The sequence below is a fragment of the Hippocampus bargibanti genome, linkage group LG12 (genome assembly GCF_051943395.1).
Source record: "Hippocampus bargibanti isolate YZ-2025 linkage group LG12, ASM5194339v1, whole genome shotgun sequence".
Classification (NCBI taxonomy): domain Eukaryota; kingdom Metazoa; phylum Chordata; class Actinopteri; order Syngnathiformes; family Syngnathidae; genus Hippocampus; species Hippocampus bargibanti.
In genome coordinates, this window is record NC_142745.1 from 22,826,687 (window position 1) to 22,844,688 (window position 18,002).

At 40.7% G+C, this 18,002-nt stretch overlaps 1 protein-coding gene across 1 annotated transcript in view; it reads left to right on the forward strand.

The window, feature by feature from the left end:
• The first annotated feature begins 1,879 nt into the window (after nt 1-1,879).
• The window catches only part of usp48 (ubiquitin specific peptidase 48), a 48,534-nt gene continuing 32,411 nt past the window's right edge, over nt 1,880-18,002 (forward strand). The window contains exons 1-10 of the mRNA XM_089010461.1: nt 1,880-2,501; nt 3,753-3,873; nt 3,959-4,100; nt 5,375-5,502; nt 5,580-5,704; nt 6,390-6,498; nt 7,802-7,935; nt 8,079-8,164; nt 15,142-15,321; nt 15,415-15,552. Of these exons, the coding sequence (XP_088866587.1) occupies nt 2,368-2,501; nt 3,753-3,873; nt 3,959-4,100; nt 5,375-5,502; nt 5,580-5,704; nt 6,390-6,498; nt 7,802-7,935; nt 8,079-8,164; nt 15,142-15,321; nt 15,415-15,552 (1,297 nt within the window). The 5' untranslated portion in view covers nt 1,880-2,367. The remainder of the gene's footprint in view (nt 2,502-3,752; nt 3,874-3,958; nt 4,101-5,374; nt 5,503-5,579; nt 5,705-6,389; nt 6,499-7,801; nt 7,936-8,078; nt 8,165-15,141; nt 15,322-15,414; nt 15,553-18,002) is intronic.

Here is an 18,002-nt window from a genome sequence, read left to right on the forward strand (position 1 = left end):
GGTGGCGCTGACGTCTCACCTGATGAAGACGCTGGAGACTCGTCCTCGCCCACCTGCGACCGCTGGCAAGCTCATCGCTGGACCCCCTACAGTTTGCCTACCAGCCCAGCATCGGAGTGGAGGATGCCATCATCTACCTCCTCCATACGGCGTTGCTGCACCTGGAGAATGCTGGGAGCACGGTGAGGATCACATTCTTCGATTTCTCCAGTGCCTTCAACACCATCCAGCCAAATCTACTGGGGGACAAGTTGCAGCATGCCGGAGTCGACCGTCACCTCACATCCTGGATTACAGATTACCTCACAAACAGGCCACAGTATGTGAGGGTAAAGAACTGTGAGTCGGACAGGCTTCTCTGCAGCACCGGAGCGCCGCAGGGGACAGTCCTGGCTCCTCTTCACCCTCTACACCTCGGACTTCAACTACAACACCCCAACCTGCCACCTTCAGAGGTTCTCTGACGACTCAGCTATTGTCGGCCTCATTACAGAGGGAGACGATAGGGAGTACAGGGGACTGACAAAGGACTTTGTGGACTGGTGCCAGCAGAATCACCTCCAGATCAAAACCGGAAAAAACCAAGTAGCTGGTGGTGGACTTCTGCAGGAAACAATCCTCACCCGCACCGTTGAACATCCAGGGTTCGGACATTGAGAGGGTGACCTCCTACAAGTACCTGGGTGTTACTCTCAACAATAAACTGGACTGTACTACAACCACGGATGCCCTCATCAAAAAGGGACAGAGTCGCCTCTTCTTACTTCGGAAACTGAGGTCTGTTGGAGTTCAGGGGTCACTCCTAAAGACTTTCTATGACTCTGTGGTGGCCTCAGCCATCCACTGTGGCATTGTCTGCTGGTCAGGCAGCATCACCACCCGGGACAGAAAAAGACTGGAGCGCCTTGTCAAGAGGGCCACTTCTGTCCAGTGCTGCTCGCTGGACTCTCTGGAGGAGGTGTGCAACAGACGGACGCTAGCTAAACTAAAAGCTATGATGGACAGCCCTTCCACCCCATCCTGGCCACCCTGACAGCACTGGGTAGCTCCTTCAGCCAGAGACTATTCAAGAAGAAGAAGAAGGAGAGGTACCGCCGCTCGTTCCTACCGACTGCTGTCAGGCGTTGCAATTCTCAGTGATCACATGTGAGGAAAAAATCAAAAACTGCACACTTGTATATATGGGTTGATGCAATATTTCAATGTGCCTTTCTTGATACTTGCACTATGTAGTTTTTTTATGAAACTGGTTTGCACATTTACATTTGCACAGTATACAGTTGACAGTTTTATTTTGTTATGCTCAGAATATCTTGTTTTCTATCCTTTCACCCCCCATCCCATCCCGTTTCAATTGCTGCTGTGGGCTGCAAATTTCCCCATTGTGGGACGAATAAAGGTTTTCTAATTCTGATTAGCTATCTATTGGATAGCTAGCTAAATTTCTATCTATTTGAGTTACTTCTGGGTTGAGTGAACACTGGCGCGTGTGGCTGCCGCTGCTCAGCCACAGAAAGCCCTATCCTGTGACTGTAAAGTGACCTTGAGTTTTGAAAGGTGCTTATAAATGAAGTGTATTATTATTATTATTATTATTATTATTATTATTATTATTATTATTATTATTATTATTATGTGCACCACCAGTCTGCAAAGCGCTACGAAACAGAAGTATTTTGAAACACCAACAGAGAATAATAAAATAACAAACGACACCCAAGGGCATTGCTAATTTTGTTTTAGTTCTTATAGCGACTGAAAAAGGAACTTAAATGCAAGTCGTTGCAAAACAATAGATGGCGGTAATAAACTAAGCGCTACGAAACACCAAGAAGACGAAGAACAGCGTCAGCTTCCTCTTCCGGGATAGTTTCTTACGTCATATATTGACATCGTGCACGTTTTTTTAGCTTAGTGATAACCCGTAAATCTGAAATAAAATGCAATAAAATGTGAAGTGACACGAACCAATTGGTGAATTAAGGTTCGAAATTTGTTGGCATTATCTCCAAAGTTGTCAGCGTTTCATAGACTTAAATGGAATACGGAGTAGAAGACAAGGTCGGGTTGGGTTGTGCTATAGCAAGTTAACGATCCACTAGTATTAGCAGGGTGTTTTTTTTTTTTTTTGCTAAACAACACATTTTCCTGCGTGTTTATTTTTTATGTATATATGCGAAGCGTCATTGATGCAAAATATGACTTCCGTTAGTTGTCGGAATTAAGGTCATTAAATATCGGCGAAAGGCTACTTCCGAAGTGATTACGCATTTAGCCCGTGTTAGCATTGTCTTTTCATTGCAATTTGTTGGTGTGCACAGTCGATCCGTTTGGTTATAACCGGACACCCCTGCACACCCCGGCAACATGGCGCCGCGCTTACAGTTGGAAAAAGCGGCTTGGCGTTGGGTGGAATGTGTTAAACCTGAAGATATCGGACAGGAGCATATCATGCTAGCGTACCGCATCAGTCTTCCGGCCTGCAAGAAGGGAACCTGCAGGTACAATCAGAAATGCCGCATCACTTTCAGTTGTGATAACAATCAATAGCTGGTTAACAATCAATAACTGGTTAAACACCCCCTTGGAGATTTTCTCTGTTGTATAATTATCAACCAAACACACCGCATCGAGTCTTTATTGCTCGTTTTGGGCCGTCTGTCATGCGACATAACGTTAAATGACATCAATAAACGTCACGTTAACCAATAACAAGACAAGAGATGCACAAATTAAATAGAGTGGGGTTGAAATAGCGTAACTAAAATTTTTAACAGTTTTTATCTACACGTCCCCTTTAAGACGTCTAATTTACGATGATAATTTCAAATCGTACATCGAGATTCAAACTTTACGTTTTTACCTGTGATGTTTTGATGACAATGTTTTTACTCCTGTGAAGGAGTTGACCAAATACTAAATTATGTCCTGTGAATAAGTTGAGCAAGTACTAAATTAGTCCAAGGCCAGATCTCCTACAATGAAGATCACAGGTTAACACCTAGCTATTAGCGGTCTAGCTGGCTGACTAGCTATCTAGCTAGCTAGTTAGCTATTATTGGTCTGGCTGGCTGATGGACTATATATTAGACATTGTCTGAAATAACGCCTGGCCGGACGCCCGGGGCGTGCAACTTACATAACGTCTCTGCTCGGGTGGCCGACAACTTTTTCAATAAAAAAAAAAACAACAGATTGTTTTTCAAATCAAAAGTTAGATGCACAGAACCTCAGCCCCAGAAGAAAGATTCAAAAGAAGCTAACAAAATTGATCACGCTACAAAACGTCAACGTACATTATCCCGTGACTGTAAAGTGTCCTTGAGAGTTTTGAAAGGAGCTTAGAAATGAAATGTATTATTATTAAAAGCATCATGGAAAGGGGAGTTCACGTGGCTTGTAGCAGACAACGCAGACATTGCATTGTGCAACATGCCCAACAGTGTGTGGACAAACGACAATTGGAGCAAAATCATCAGCAAGGGATATTTACCATAAATTAAGCGGGGGGGCATTTGTGGTTGGTACATCCTTAATAAAAAAAAACAATCCTTAATACTTAGCACAATGTTTTGTTTTGCGATTAGTCGTCTTATTGTGTTTAAAGTTGTGAAAAATGGGGCAGGCAACTTTTCAGAGTTGTCTGCCCTGGTGTCCGCTAACTTTTTGTCATGAGTTACAGACACTGATATAGACACTTGCTCTTTGAATATCTGATCCGTATTTGATTTGTGTACATGCTACTACTTCAGGAGGAACTGTAAAGGCAACCCCAACTGTCTTGTTGGAATTGGGGAACAGACATGGCTTGGGGAGATTGATGAAAATTCTTTCCACAATATTGATGACCCAAATTCAGAGCGAAGAGATAAGGTACACCATTTGATCACTTCAATCACAGTGCTTAGTACAATACAATACAATACATTTTTGTTGATTTGTTTTTCTGTCTGAACAGAACACCTTTGTTGGTTTGACCAATTTGGGTGCGACATGTTATGTCAACACCTTCCTGCAGGTGTGGTTCCACAACCTTGAGTTGCGAAGAAGTCTCTATCAGTACTACAATTCGCGTGCAGAGGAGCACAATGCGGAGTCAGGTGCAAGTACAAATTGTTTGCGTTTGGTAATTGGTAATAAAAAGGTTATTTGTGATACCTTGGCTTACGAACGCTTTATCTAATGAACTTGTCGCCTTACGAACGTTAAATTTGCAAGAATATAATCTTGGCATATGAAGTATTTTTCGGGAAACACACGGAGCGCCACAATGAGTGATGTGTCGTTCGCGAACGAGCCGTGCTATTGCATGCTGTGAGCACACCACACAGAAAAGACAGACGACAGAGCTTGAAACAAAAAAAAAAAACAAAAGTTAAAAAAATCTAAAGTGAAAGGTGAGAAAATGGATAAAAACACAGTGAAATTTGGACTAGTTTCAACTTTATTGATAGCAGAATGGCGACTGCAAGGTTAAAATATCCCATCAGTCAGACTCCACAAGTAACCCGCACTAGTCATCTATACAATTTGAAGAGAAAGGACAAGCAAGGGAACCAGCTATTAATGAAGTTTCTAGTGTGTCTGCCTGTATCTGCTGCTGTTGCAATATGACAAATTCCAAGATGTACAACCCAGAGCTCCTTAAGACGCTTGATGCAAAAAGCTATCAACCCAACTAAACAGAACACAATTGATGAGGAACTAGGTAAAATTATCGCACAGAAAGCACGGCAACTTGACTCGGATATCGTCAATAGGCAACCTGGAAGTTCATCCATTGATGATTTCAAGGCTAGCCACGGATGGTTCGAGGACTTTAAGCGTCGTACAGGGATTCATAGTGTCATTCGTCATGGTGAGGCAGCCAGTTCTGAAGCTGCCAAAGCTTACAAGGAATCATTCCTCAAGATTTTGGAAGAAGAAGGCTATGTTCCTCAAGTGTTTAATGCTGATGAAATCGGCCACTCCATGCCATCAACGGCCATCACAAAGGTAAATAAAACGACTTTATTATACTGTAGAGTTTGTTTCTTTCATTATAATACCATAGCACATTTATTATACATAAAATAAGGTATATTTTGTGTAGTTTTAAGGCTTAGAAAATTAGAAAGTAGAAAATTATGTTTTATGGGGTCCTGGGAACAGGTTATTCTCATTTTAATGGTTTCCTACGGGAATTAAATGTTTGGAATACACACTTTTCGCCTTACACACACTTTCTCCAATTAAGGTCATAAGCCAAGGTGTCGCTGTATTTTTCATCAAGTAACGCAACCTGGCTGGCTGGCTAGCTAGATATCTAGCTGACTACCGATTAGCTATCTATTGGCTTGCTAGCTAGCTTTCTATCTATTTGTCTTTGTTTCAGATTACGAACCTCAATCCATTTGCGAGCATCTGCAATATTTGTTTGCGCTGCTACAGAACAGTAACAGAAAATACATCGATCCTTCCGGGCTTGTTAAAGCACTTGGCTTAGACACTGCGCAGCAGCAAGTAGGAAAACCAGCCTGTTAACCTCCCAATCCGATGGCCCACAAAGCACTCATCATTCTTTTCTCTCTCTCTCTCAGGATGCCCAGGAGTTCTCCAAGCTCTTTTTATCCTTGCTGGAGGACACGTTGTCCAAGCAGAAGAACCCAATCCTGCAAAATGTCATTCAGCACCAATTCTGTGGACAGTTCTCCTATGTAACCGTGTAAGCAAACCAAATGTCACTTTACGTCTGTATAAGCGCTCAGTCGTACAGGAGCGGTCCATCGATGAGAAGGTTTCTTCAGCCGTCATCTGTACAAATTTGAAGGTGTCAGATGTTTCGCTTCTTTTCCAAGAGGATTCGTCAGCAAACTATTTTTTTTTTGCTGGTAGTTTTGGCCCTATATATATATTCCTACTGTCCAGGCGTGGCGGTGCCAGACTCTGCTATGATTGGTCCCTGCTCGCAGGTTAGGGGAAGCAGAGGACTACTCCCTGTGGCTACACTGATTACTTCTATTGTCCTGCCTGAGTATGCGGTCTACGACTTGCCTGATTGCCCCATTTGCTCTGGTATCACCTCATCAGCATAACTAAGCCTATGTTGCCAAAGAAGTCTTTTGTAGGACCGATCCAAATTGAACCTCACCCCACCATGGCAATTTAGTGGAGGGTTTTTGCTGCTCTATGAAAATAGCTTCTTTTTAAAAACATTTTAGTTCGCTGACGAAGCCTCTTCGATAAGAAGCGAAACATCCGTCACCTTCAAAGTACAGATGACAGCTGACGAAACCTTCTCACCAAAAGTCACTTTCTTCTCAAAGATGCTTCAAATCCATTGTTGAACTGCACCGATTCATGAACAGAGATTTTCTAATTGCAATCAATGTTCTGTTTTTTTCCCCCAGCTGTAACCAATGCGGGCGATCATCTGCGCTGCCTTCCAGATTCTATGAACTGGAATTGAATATTCAGGGCCACAAGAACCTGACAGAATGTGTTACAGAGTTTCTGAAGGTATGTTCATGTCAAGAGATATGATGTGATATGATGAAGCTTTAAAGGACAACCGACGTCTCCGGACAAGTTGTGTCCATAATTTGTAAAATGGCTTCAAATGACTTCTACTGAGCGTCTTTTACAAAGATTCCACTGCATATAGCTATATTTTATGTTTAAAGACTCGCGCTGAATATTCAGGAAGTCTTGTTTTTTGCGGTTCTTTGTTTGGTCTGAAAACTTCGTGTTGATCCGTGTTGATGGCGAAATTAGAAGGATAACACATAAATAACGCCATGGTGAATCCTTGTGTGTGGTACCGAGCATCGATTTGATATTCACTGACAAAAATTGTAAGGAATTAAGCAGCCCGTTTCCACAGAGCTTTCCACGGAGCTTTGTCGCCATCTTCTGCCTCTTTTCGGTGCTACACACACCACCCCCCCGCCCCCCCTCAGATGACACACATTCGGTGCTACATTTCCCCCCTCAAAATGACACGGAATACATTCTTTAATCGATTGCAAACATGTATGCTTTCCTCTTCAGAACTATTTGAATCATATTCATAACTGGATGTGTAACAAGAAAGCATATTCTCCGAATCTGAACTCTGAAGTTTTGAGTGTTTTGATTCTGGAGCAAGGCAGTTTGTGAAGGAGTATCTTTGCATGACATCACGAATAAGGGGGCGGGACCTTCTGAAACTGGCCACTTCCGGATTCAAATTGAAGTACTTTTTAGACACTTTAAGTCATTTTTATTGGTGTTTTGCATTTGACTAAAAATATCAGCCTGCACGTTTTGGCTATTTTAGATGCTAGAAAACGTTTTTCTGATGTCAGTTAGGAAACAAAAAAATGGTGTCGGTTGTCCTTTAAGGCTTGTATAAGTAACCTGTATTGGTGTGTACTGAAAAATATGCTCTATAAAGATATGTACATCTACAACAGAGAATACTACATATGTTACTAGAAAAATATTCGTATGTACCGTTGTTCGTAACTCGAATGTTCATAAGTAGGGGGGGCGTCTCTTGTATGGACAGCTAGTTAGCTGGCTATCTATTGGCTACCTATCTGTCTGCCTATCTATTAGCTATCTATTAGCTAGATAGCTTTTTATTTATTAATAATAATAATAATACATTTCATTTTCGAGTCATTCCGGGTTGAGTGAACGCTGGGGCGTGTGGCTGCCGCTGCTCACCCACAGAAAAACTTATCCTGTACAGTGTAAAGTGACCTTGAGAGTTTTGAAACGCGCTTATAAATGAAATGTATTATTATAATTATTATTAATGCTTCTGTTCACTTTTCAGGATGAGAAACTCGATGGAGACAACCGCTACTTCTGTGAAAGCTGTCAAAGTAAACAGAACGCCACCCGGAGGATCAGACTGCACAGTTTGCCTCCCACCCTCAACCTGCAGCTCATGCGCTTTGTCTTTGACAGGTTTGTCCCCTAAAAATATCCATTACAATTCAATAGTCCGTATCATATTAATGATCTAGATATGAAACAGAAAAGTTATGATGCATGCATGACTCAGGGTTAGCGACCTGCTTAAGTGACAGCATCTGTGATGTGCTCTGTAGACAAACCGGACACAAGAAGAAACTCAACACGTATATCACTTTCCCCGAGCAACTGGACATGGCACCTTTTTTTGAAGTTACAAAAGGTATTTTCATGTTGATGCTCTTTGGCTTCGGTCAGTGATATGCGCCTAAATGACATACAGTGATACCTCGGCTCACAGACTGAATTGGTTCCCAGAAAGTATGCGTGAGGCGAAAAGTTCTTCTGCCGAATATTATTTTTCCATAAGAAAACATTAAAATGAGAATAATGCGTTCGCAGGTCCCCATAAAACATAATTTTCTACTAAATAAGCCTTAAAGCTACACAAAATATACCTTATTTTATATATAATAAATGTGCTATTGTATTGTAATTAAAGAAAGAAACTGTACTGTATGATATAGTCGTTTTATTGACCTTTGTGTTGCCTCTTGATGATGCTTTCTCAGCGATAATACCCTCACTCACACTTTCCCCTGCTAGCTGCTTTAGGTTAATCCAAATCAACAGAAGTCTGTCTGAACAGAACACCTTTGTTGGTTTGACCAATTTGGGTGCGACATGTTATGTCAACACCTTCCTGCAGGTGTGGTTCCACAACCTTGAGTTGCGAAGAAGTCTCTATCAGTACTACAATTCGCGTGCAGAGGAGCACAATGCGGAGTCAGGTGCAAGTACAAATTGTTTGCGTTTGGTAATTGGTAATAAAAAGGTTATTTGTGATACCTTGGCTTACGAACGCTTTGTCTGATGAACTTGTCGCCTTACGAACGTTAAATTTGCAAGAATATAATCTTGGCATATGATGTATTTTTCGGGAAACACACGGAGCGCCACAATGAGTGATGTGTCGTTCGCGAACGAGCCGTGCTGTTGCACGCTGTGAGCACACGACACAGGAAAGACAGACGACAGAGCTTGAAACAAAAAAAAAACAAAAGTTAAAAAAAATCTAAAGTGAAAGGTGAGAAAATGGATAAAAACACAGTGAAATTTGGACTAGTTTCAACTTTATTGATAGCAGAATGGCGACTGCAAGGTTAAAATATCCCATCAGTCAGACTCCACAAGTAACCCGCACTAGTCATCTATACAATTTGAAGAGAAAGGACAAGCAAGGGAACCAGCTATTAATGAAGTTTCTAGTGTGTCTGCCTGTATCTGCTGCTGTTGCAATATGACAAATTCCAAGATGTACAACCCAGAGCTCCTTAAGACACTTGATGCAAAAAGCTATCAACCCAACTAAACAGAACACAATTGATGAGGAACTAGGTAAAATTATCGCACAGAAAGCACGGCAACTTGACTCGGATATCGTCAATAGGCAACCTGGAAGTTCATCCATTGATGATTTCAAGGCTAGCCACGGATGGTTCGAGGACTTTAAGCGTCGTACAGGGATTCATAGTGTCATTCGTCATGGTGAGGCAGCCAGTTCTGAATAAGCTGCCAAAGCTTACAAGGAATCATTCCTCAAGATTTTGAAGAAGAAGGCTATGTTCCTCAAGTGTTTAATGCTGATGAAATCGGCCACTCCATGCCATCAACGGCCATCACAAAGGTAAATAAAACGACTTTATTATACTGTAGAGTTTGTTTCTTTCATTATAATACCATAGCACATTTATTATACATAAAATAAGGTATATTTTGTGTAGTTTTAAGGCTTAGAAAATTAGAAAGTAGAAAATTATGTTTTATGGGGTCCTGGGAACAGGTTATTCTCATTTTAATGCTTTCCTACGGGAATTAAATGTTTGGAATACACACTTTTCGCCTTACACACACTTTCTCCAATTAAGGTCATAAGCCAAGGCATCACTGTATTTTTCATCAAGTAACGCAACCTGGCTGGCTGGCTAGCTAGATATCTAGCTGACTAGCGATTAGCTATCGGCTTGCTAGCTAGCTTTCTATCTATTTGTCTTTGTTTCAGATTACGAACCTCAATCCATTTGCGAGCATCTGCAATATTTGTTTGCGCTGCTACAGAACAGTAACAGAAAATACATCGATCCTTCCGGGCTTGTTAAAGCGCTTGGCTTAGACACTGCGCAGCAGCAAGTAGGAAAACCAGCCTGTTAACTTCCCAATCCGATGGCCCACAAAGCACTCATCATTCTTTTCTCTCTCTCTCTCTCAGGATGCCCAGGAGTTCTCCAAGCTCTTTTTATCCTTGCTGGAGGACACGTTGTCCAAGCAGAAGAACCCAATCCTGCAAAATGTCATTCAGCACCAATTCTGTGGACAGTTCTCCTATGTAACCGTGTAAGCAAACCAAATGTCACTTTACGTCTGTATAAGCGCTCAGTCGTACAGGAGCGGTCCATCGATGAGAAGGTTTCTTCAGCCGTCATCTGTACAAATTTGAAGGTGTCAGATGTTTCGCTTCTTTTCCAAGAGGATTCGTCAGCAAACTAATTTTTTTTTTGCTGGTAGTTTTGGCCCTATATATATATTCCTACTGTCCAGGCGTGGCGGTGCCAGACTCTGCTATGATTGGTCCCTGCTCGCAGGTTAGGGGAAGCAGAGGACTACTCCCTGTGGCTACACTGATTACTTCTATTGTCCTGCCTGAGTATGCGGTCTACGACTTGCCTGATTGCCCCATTTGCTCTGGTATCACCTCATCAGCATAACTAAGCCTATGTTGCCAAAGAAGTCTTTTGTAGGAACGATCCAAATTGAACCTCACCCCACCATGGCAATTTAGTGGAGGGTTTTTGCTGCTCTATGAAAATAGCTTCTTTTTAAAAACATTTTAGTTCGCTGACGAAGCCTCTTCGATAAGAAGCGAAACATCCGTCACCTTCAAAGTACAGATGACAGCTGAAGAAACCTTCTCACCAAAAGTCACTTTCTTCTCAAAGATGCTTCAAATCCATTGTTGAACTGCACCGATTCATGAACAGAGATTTTCTAATTGCAATCAATGTTCTGTTTTTTTCCCCCAGCTGTAACCAATGCGGGCGATCATCTGCGCTGCCTTCCAGATTCTATGAACTGGAATTGAATATTCAGGGCCACAAGAACCTGACAGAATGTGTTACAGAGTTTCTGAAGGTATGTTCATGTCAAGAGATATGATGTGATATGATGAAGCTTTAAAGGACAACCGACGTCTCCGGACAAGTTGTGTCCATAATTTGTAAAATGGCTTCAAATGACTTCTACTGAGCGTCTTTTACAAAGATTCCACTGCATATAGCTATATTTTATGTTTTAAGACTCGCGCTGAATATTCAGGAAGTCTTGTTTTTTTGCGGTTCTTTGTTTGGTCTGAAAACTTCGTGTTGATCCGTGTTGATGGCGAAATTAGAAGGATAACACATAAATAACGCCATGGTGAATCCTTGTGTGTGGTACCGAGCATCGATTTGATATTCACTGACAAAAATTGTAAGGAATTAAGCAGCCCGTTTCCACAGAGCTTTCCACGGAGCTTTGTCGCCATCTTCTGCCTCTTTTCGGTGCTACCCCCCCCCCCCTCAGATGACACACATTCGGTGCTACATTTCCCCCCTCAAAATGACACGGAATACATTCTTTAATCGATTGCAAACATGTATGCTTTCCTCTTCAGAACTATTTGAATCATATTCATAACTGGATGTGTAACAAGAAAGCATATTCTCCGAATCTGAACTCTGAAGTTTTGAGTGTTTTGATTCTGGAGCAAGGCAGTTTGTGAAGGAGTATCTTTGCATGACATCACGAATAAGGGGGCGGGACCTTCTGAAACTGGCCACTTCCGGATTCAAATTGAAGTACTTTTTAGACACTTTAAGTCATTTTTATTGGTGTTTTGCATTTGACTAAAAATATCAGCCTGCACGTTTTGGCTATTTTAGATGCTAGAAAACGTTTTTCTGATGTCAGTTAGGAAACAAAAAAATGGTGTCGGTTGTCCTTTAAGGCTTGTATAAGTAACCTGTATTGGTGTGTACTGAAAAATATGCTCTATAAAGATATGTACATCTACAACAGAGAATACTACATATGTTACTAGAAAAATATTCGTATGTACCGTTGTTCGTAACTCGAATGTTCATAAGTAGGGGGGGCGTCTCTTGTATGGACAGCTAGTTAGCTGGCTATCTATTGGCTACCTATCTGTCTGCCTATCTATTAGCTATCTATTAGCTAGATAGCTTTTTATTTATTAATAATAATAATAATACATTTCATTTTCGAGTCATTCCGGGTTGAGTGAACGCTGGCGCGTGTGGCTGCCGCTGCTCACCCACAGAAAAACTTATCCTGTACAGTGTAAAGTGACCTTGAGAGTTTTGAAACGCGCTTATAAATGAAATGTATTATTATAATTATTATTAATGCTTCTGTTCACTTTTCAGGATGAGAAACTCGATGGAGACAACCGCTACTTCTGTGAAAGCTGTCAAAGTAAACAGAACGCCACCCGGAGGATCAGACTGCACAGTTTGCCTCCCACCCTCAACCTGCAGCTCATGCGCTTTGTCTTTGACAGGTTTGTCCCCTAAAAATATCCATTACAATTCAATAGTCCGTATCATATTAATGATCTAGATATGAAACAGAAAAGTTATGATGCATGCATGACTCAGGGTTAGCGACCTGCTTAAGTGACAGCATCTGTGATGTGCTCTGTAGACAAACCGGACACAAGAAGAAACTCAACACGTATATCACTTTCCCCGAGCAACTGGACATGGCACCTTTTTTTGAAGTTACAAAAGGTATTTTCATGTTGATGCTCTTTGGCTTCGGTCAGTGATATGCGCCTAAATGACATACAGTGATACCTCGGCTCACAGACTGAATTGGTTCCCAGAAAGTATGCGTGAGGCGAAACGTTCTTCTGCCGAATATTCTTTTTCCATAAGAAAACATTAAAATGAGAATAATGCGTTCGCAGGTCCCCATAAAACATAATTTTCTACTAAATAAGCCTTAAAGCTACACAAAATATACCTTATTTTATATATAATAAATGTGCTATTGTATTGTAATTAAAGAAAGAAACTGTACTGTATGATATAGTCGTTTTATTGACCTTTGTGCTGCCTCTTGATGATATCCGAGTGAGCTTGCCGTGCTTTCTCAGCGATAATACCCTCACTCACACTTTCCCCTGCTAGCTGCTTTAGGTTAATCCAAATCAACAGAAGTTTTTCAACTCTTCTATTGCATGAGACGGTTGCTTAGACAACACAGAAACACCCGTAGCCACACGTAGCAATGGTCGACTTAGCTACTGGCACTGGGACACTAAGTCACACAAATGTACACCTCGTTGGTATTTTTTCATGATCTCCTTCTTCTGCTCGACCGTCATTTTCTTTTGTATGCTCTTTGGCTTAACACTAGCCTGTGGTGGGGTCTTTTTCGCTCCCAAAAAAGCTAAAGTACTCCACGCAATAACAAACCACGTCTGCACTCAAAGAAATGGGGAAATGTTCGTCAGGCGAAAAGTTCGTGAGCCAAAGCGTTCGTAAGCTGAGGTATCACTGTCTTTGTGCTCAATATTTTATTTATTATTTTTTCATCCATTTATTCATCAATTTATCAATGTACCAATTTATCAATGTATCAATTTATTTATCTATTTATTATTATCTATTCTTGTATGGCTAATGAAATGTTTTTCTCATTCTTTATTTCCTTTCTTCTTCCTTTCATAACTTTGCTGCTATATTACTTCCGGGTAGAGTGAACGCTGGCACGAATGGCTGCCGCTGCTCACCCGCACAGAAAAAAAAGTTCTTACCCCATGAGTGTAAAGTGTCCTTCAGCAACCATGACAAAGGTCAATAAAGCCACTTGATTATACAGTACAGTTTATTTCTTTCATTACAATACAATAGCACATTTATTATACATAAAATAAGGTCTATTTTGTGTAGTTTTAAAGGACAACCGACGTCTCCGGACAAGTTGTGTCCATAATTTGTAAAATCGCTTCAAATGACTTCTACTGAGCGTATTTGACAAAGATTCCACCGCATATAGCTATAGTTTACGTTTTAAGACTCACACTGAATATTCCGGAAGTCTTGTTTTCGAATGAGGCCTTCCTTCAGTGACGTAGGGTGAGGTCTCCTCACTCTACGTCACTGAGGAAGGCCCCTGACCGAGAGAGGACATACCTTGCATCACCTCAATGCATTTTGCGATACTTTGTTTGTTCTGAAAAAATCGTGTTGATCCGTGTTGACGGCGAAATTAGAAGGTAAACACATAAATAACGCAATGGTGAATCGTTGTATGTTACACCGAGACAACTCTTTGCTATTTGTTGAAAAAAAATCCAAGCTGAAAAATAAAACTATTTCCAACGGAGCTCTGCCGCCATCTTCTGCATTTTCTGCGACACTACACATCAGTCTTGAGCCATCAAAATGACCCAGAAGACCTTCTTTAATCGATTGCAAACATTTATACTTTCCTCTTCAGAACTATTTGAATCATATTCATAACTGGATGTGTAACAAGAAAGTATCTTCTCCCAATCTGAAGCCATTGTTTTGATTCTCGAGCAATGCAAGACGTCTTGGCGTGACGTCACGAACTGGGGGGCGGGACTTTCTGAAAATGCCCAATTCGCAGCTCAAGCTTTTGCAGATTTTGGACACTTTAATTCTGATTGGTGTTTTGCATTTGACTAAAAATATCTATTTTGGGTATTTGAGATGCTATAAAATGTTTTTCTGATGTCAGTTAGGAAACAAAAAAGTGATGTTGGTTGTCCTTTAAGGCTTATTTAGTAGAACATTATTTTTTATGGTGACCTGGGAGCGGATTATTCTCATTTTAATGGTTTCTTATGGGAACTAAATGTTTGGCAGACCAACTTTTCGCCTTACACACACTTTCTGGGAACCAATGAAGTACGTGAGCTGAGGTATCTGTATTTTGCTTTCAATACAGCAAAAACAAAGGAGTAGACCTTTCTGTGCAAAGTTTTTTGTAGGGGACTGTGTACATTTCTGAAGTTTATTGAAACCCTTTTGGACTGCATGTTAATCCTTCATCCATTTTCTGGGCGTATTGCCTCAAATACTTTCTAACCCAAGGCGTGTGTCCCATTTTTAGATCAGAAGTGTGTGTACGAACTTAGCGCAGTGCTGATCCATCGTGGCATCAGCGCCTACTCGGGACATTACATTGCCCACGTGAAAGACGCTCGTACCAGCGACTGGTACAAATTCAACGATGAAGAAATTGAAAAGATGGAAGGCAAAAAGCTGCATTTGGGTACGGAAGATGATATTGGTAAGTGTACTTCAAACAGGAAGGCGCTTCTTGAATTTTCAATTGTTTGTCAGACTGAATTCACGACCACCACCATCTTGTTATTGACCTCAGCTGAAACTGTGAAGTCTCAGACGCGAAAACCCAAGTGCAGTAAAGGCTACCACTGCTCCAGAAATGCCTACATGTTGGTGTATAAAGTCCAGGAAGAGGAAACCGTCGACGCCGCTGTGGCCCCAGTTCAAGTACCCGGTAGGTTAACCTATTTGCCACCGTATAAGGCGCACCTTCAATGAACAGCTCATGAACTTCATTGGTTCCCAGAAAATATGTGTCAGGCAACAAGTTCGTCTGCCGAACATTTATTTCCCATAAGAAACCATTAAAATGAAAATAATCCGTTCCCGGGTCACCATAAAACATAATTTTCGACTAAATATGCCTTATCTTATGTATAATAAATGTGCCGTTGGATTGTAATCATAATAATAATAATACATTTAATTTCTAAGTATCTTTCAAAACTGTCAAGGTCACTTTACAGTCACAGGATACATTTTTACGTACATATGTTTTTTAACCCTTTACTGCCTGAATTATTTTCTACTTCGAAAAAAAAATTCTGTTCAGTTTTTATGGTCACTGATGGATATAATAACATACTAGCAGCTTCCATTTTTATTATTTTCCAATAATGTAGAAAATTTAATAATGTGCCTAATTTGGCACAATCGTCATGAAAGACCTATATTGAGTGGGTGCCTTTTTTGGAACGTATGTCAAATGCAACTTCAAAGACTAGACTTTTACCCATATGACAGCTTTTTATTAAAATAATAAAATACATAAAATATTTACATAAAATACATACATAATTTACATAAAATATTTACATAACATGTTTACGATGAGAAGGTTTCTTCAGCCGTCATCTGTACAAAAGTGAAGGTTTCGGACGTTTCGCCTCCTATCCAAGAGGCTTCGTCAGCGAACTAAAGTCTGACTGGTCGTATCGGCCCCATTTATATATCCCTAATGTCCAGACCTGGTGGCGCCGGACATGTTTACATAAAAATAAATAGTTCCTTTACAGATAAAGAAAACTAGCTAATAACCATGGAATAATGCAAATTGTATATGTTTTTACGATAATCCGGTTACTACGGTGCTCTTTTTCATCTCCCGCCGGCCATTTTACTATGTTTATATCGATACACGCCATCGGTCGCGCCATTGGTCGACTTGGTCACGTGAGTTTGTTACGTGCCCAGCACCCGTGTAGCAGAGCCATTTCCATTTTCAGACGCGAGCTCGTGTGTAGCAGACGAGATTGAAGTGTTTGTGTTAAAAGGTAAAAATGGGAAGCAGAAGAAGATTGATGACTTTTTTTAAATTGCATACATAATACAGTAAGATGTAAGCGTTGCAGTTTCCCTGTTGTGTTATGTACATGCCCGCTGTACTGTATATGAATGCAATCGTTTTTTGCAACAATGTTTCTTGTTTTGTCTGCTGAAGCGTGATGATTTTGAAAATTATTAACATTCCATACTGTGTATTAAAGGACAACCGATGTTACTTTTTATATTAAACACCAATAAAAATGACTTCACGCCAAGACGTCTTGCATAGATTCGGATAATATGCTTTCTTGTTACACATCCAGTTATGAATATGATTCAAATACACTGTAGTTCTGAAGGTTAAAGCATACATGTTTACAATCATTAAAGAATTATATGTGCCATTTTGAGGCAACATTGGGGGAACATCTCTCACCCCCCAAAAAAATGGCGAGCTCATGGCCAGCTCCGTTTCTTATATGGCGCTTGGATGCCCTCTTTTGGCGGCTTTTGTTAATGCAGTTCGGCGCAGGACGGATATATGGACAGTATGGTTATATTGGCATTTTTTTCTAACTCCCGAGAATATCGATATAACGAGACTTTACTGTACTTACGTGATATCAGAATCAGAATCAGAATCAGAATACCTTTATTCGTCCCGCAATGGGGAAATTTGCAGTCCACAGCAGCAATTGAAGAGGGATTGATCCATGACGAAAAATAGAAGGAGCTTTGATGATAGAGGTGCGCACATTGTGTTGCGCAAGAAGGAGATGATGTCACTGACACTCTTAAAGGCAAAGCTGCACATAACCTGTTTTAAAGGGACACGTAACTTGTGATGCATCAGTTCCAATCGGCACTTGAACTGCTACCTTTCATTTTTTTTATCTATGAGCATTTATCTTTAGTGTACCGAATTCGGCACAATCGTCTGTAAAGGGTTAACTCAAATAGACAGAAAGCTAGCTTGCTAATAGGTAGCCAATAGATAGCTAAAAGATAGCCAGCTAGATAGCCAATAGAAATAAACTGTATTGTATAATAAAGTGGTTTTATTGACCTTTGTGGTGGTCGTTGATGGAGTTGCCTCTTGATGATATCTGAGGGAAGTTGCCGTGCTAAGGGTGTGGCTAAGGGTGTTTCTGTGTTGTCTAAGCAACGGTCTAAAGCAATAGATAATATAATTTTATTATACATAAAAGAAGGTATATTTTGGGTAGGTTTAAGGCTTATTTAGTGTAAAATGATGTTTTATGGGGACCTGGGAACGGATTATTCTCATTTTAATGGTTTCTTATGGGAAATAAATGTTTGGAAGGCAAACCTTTCGCCTTATACACCCTTTCTGTGAAC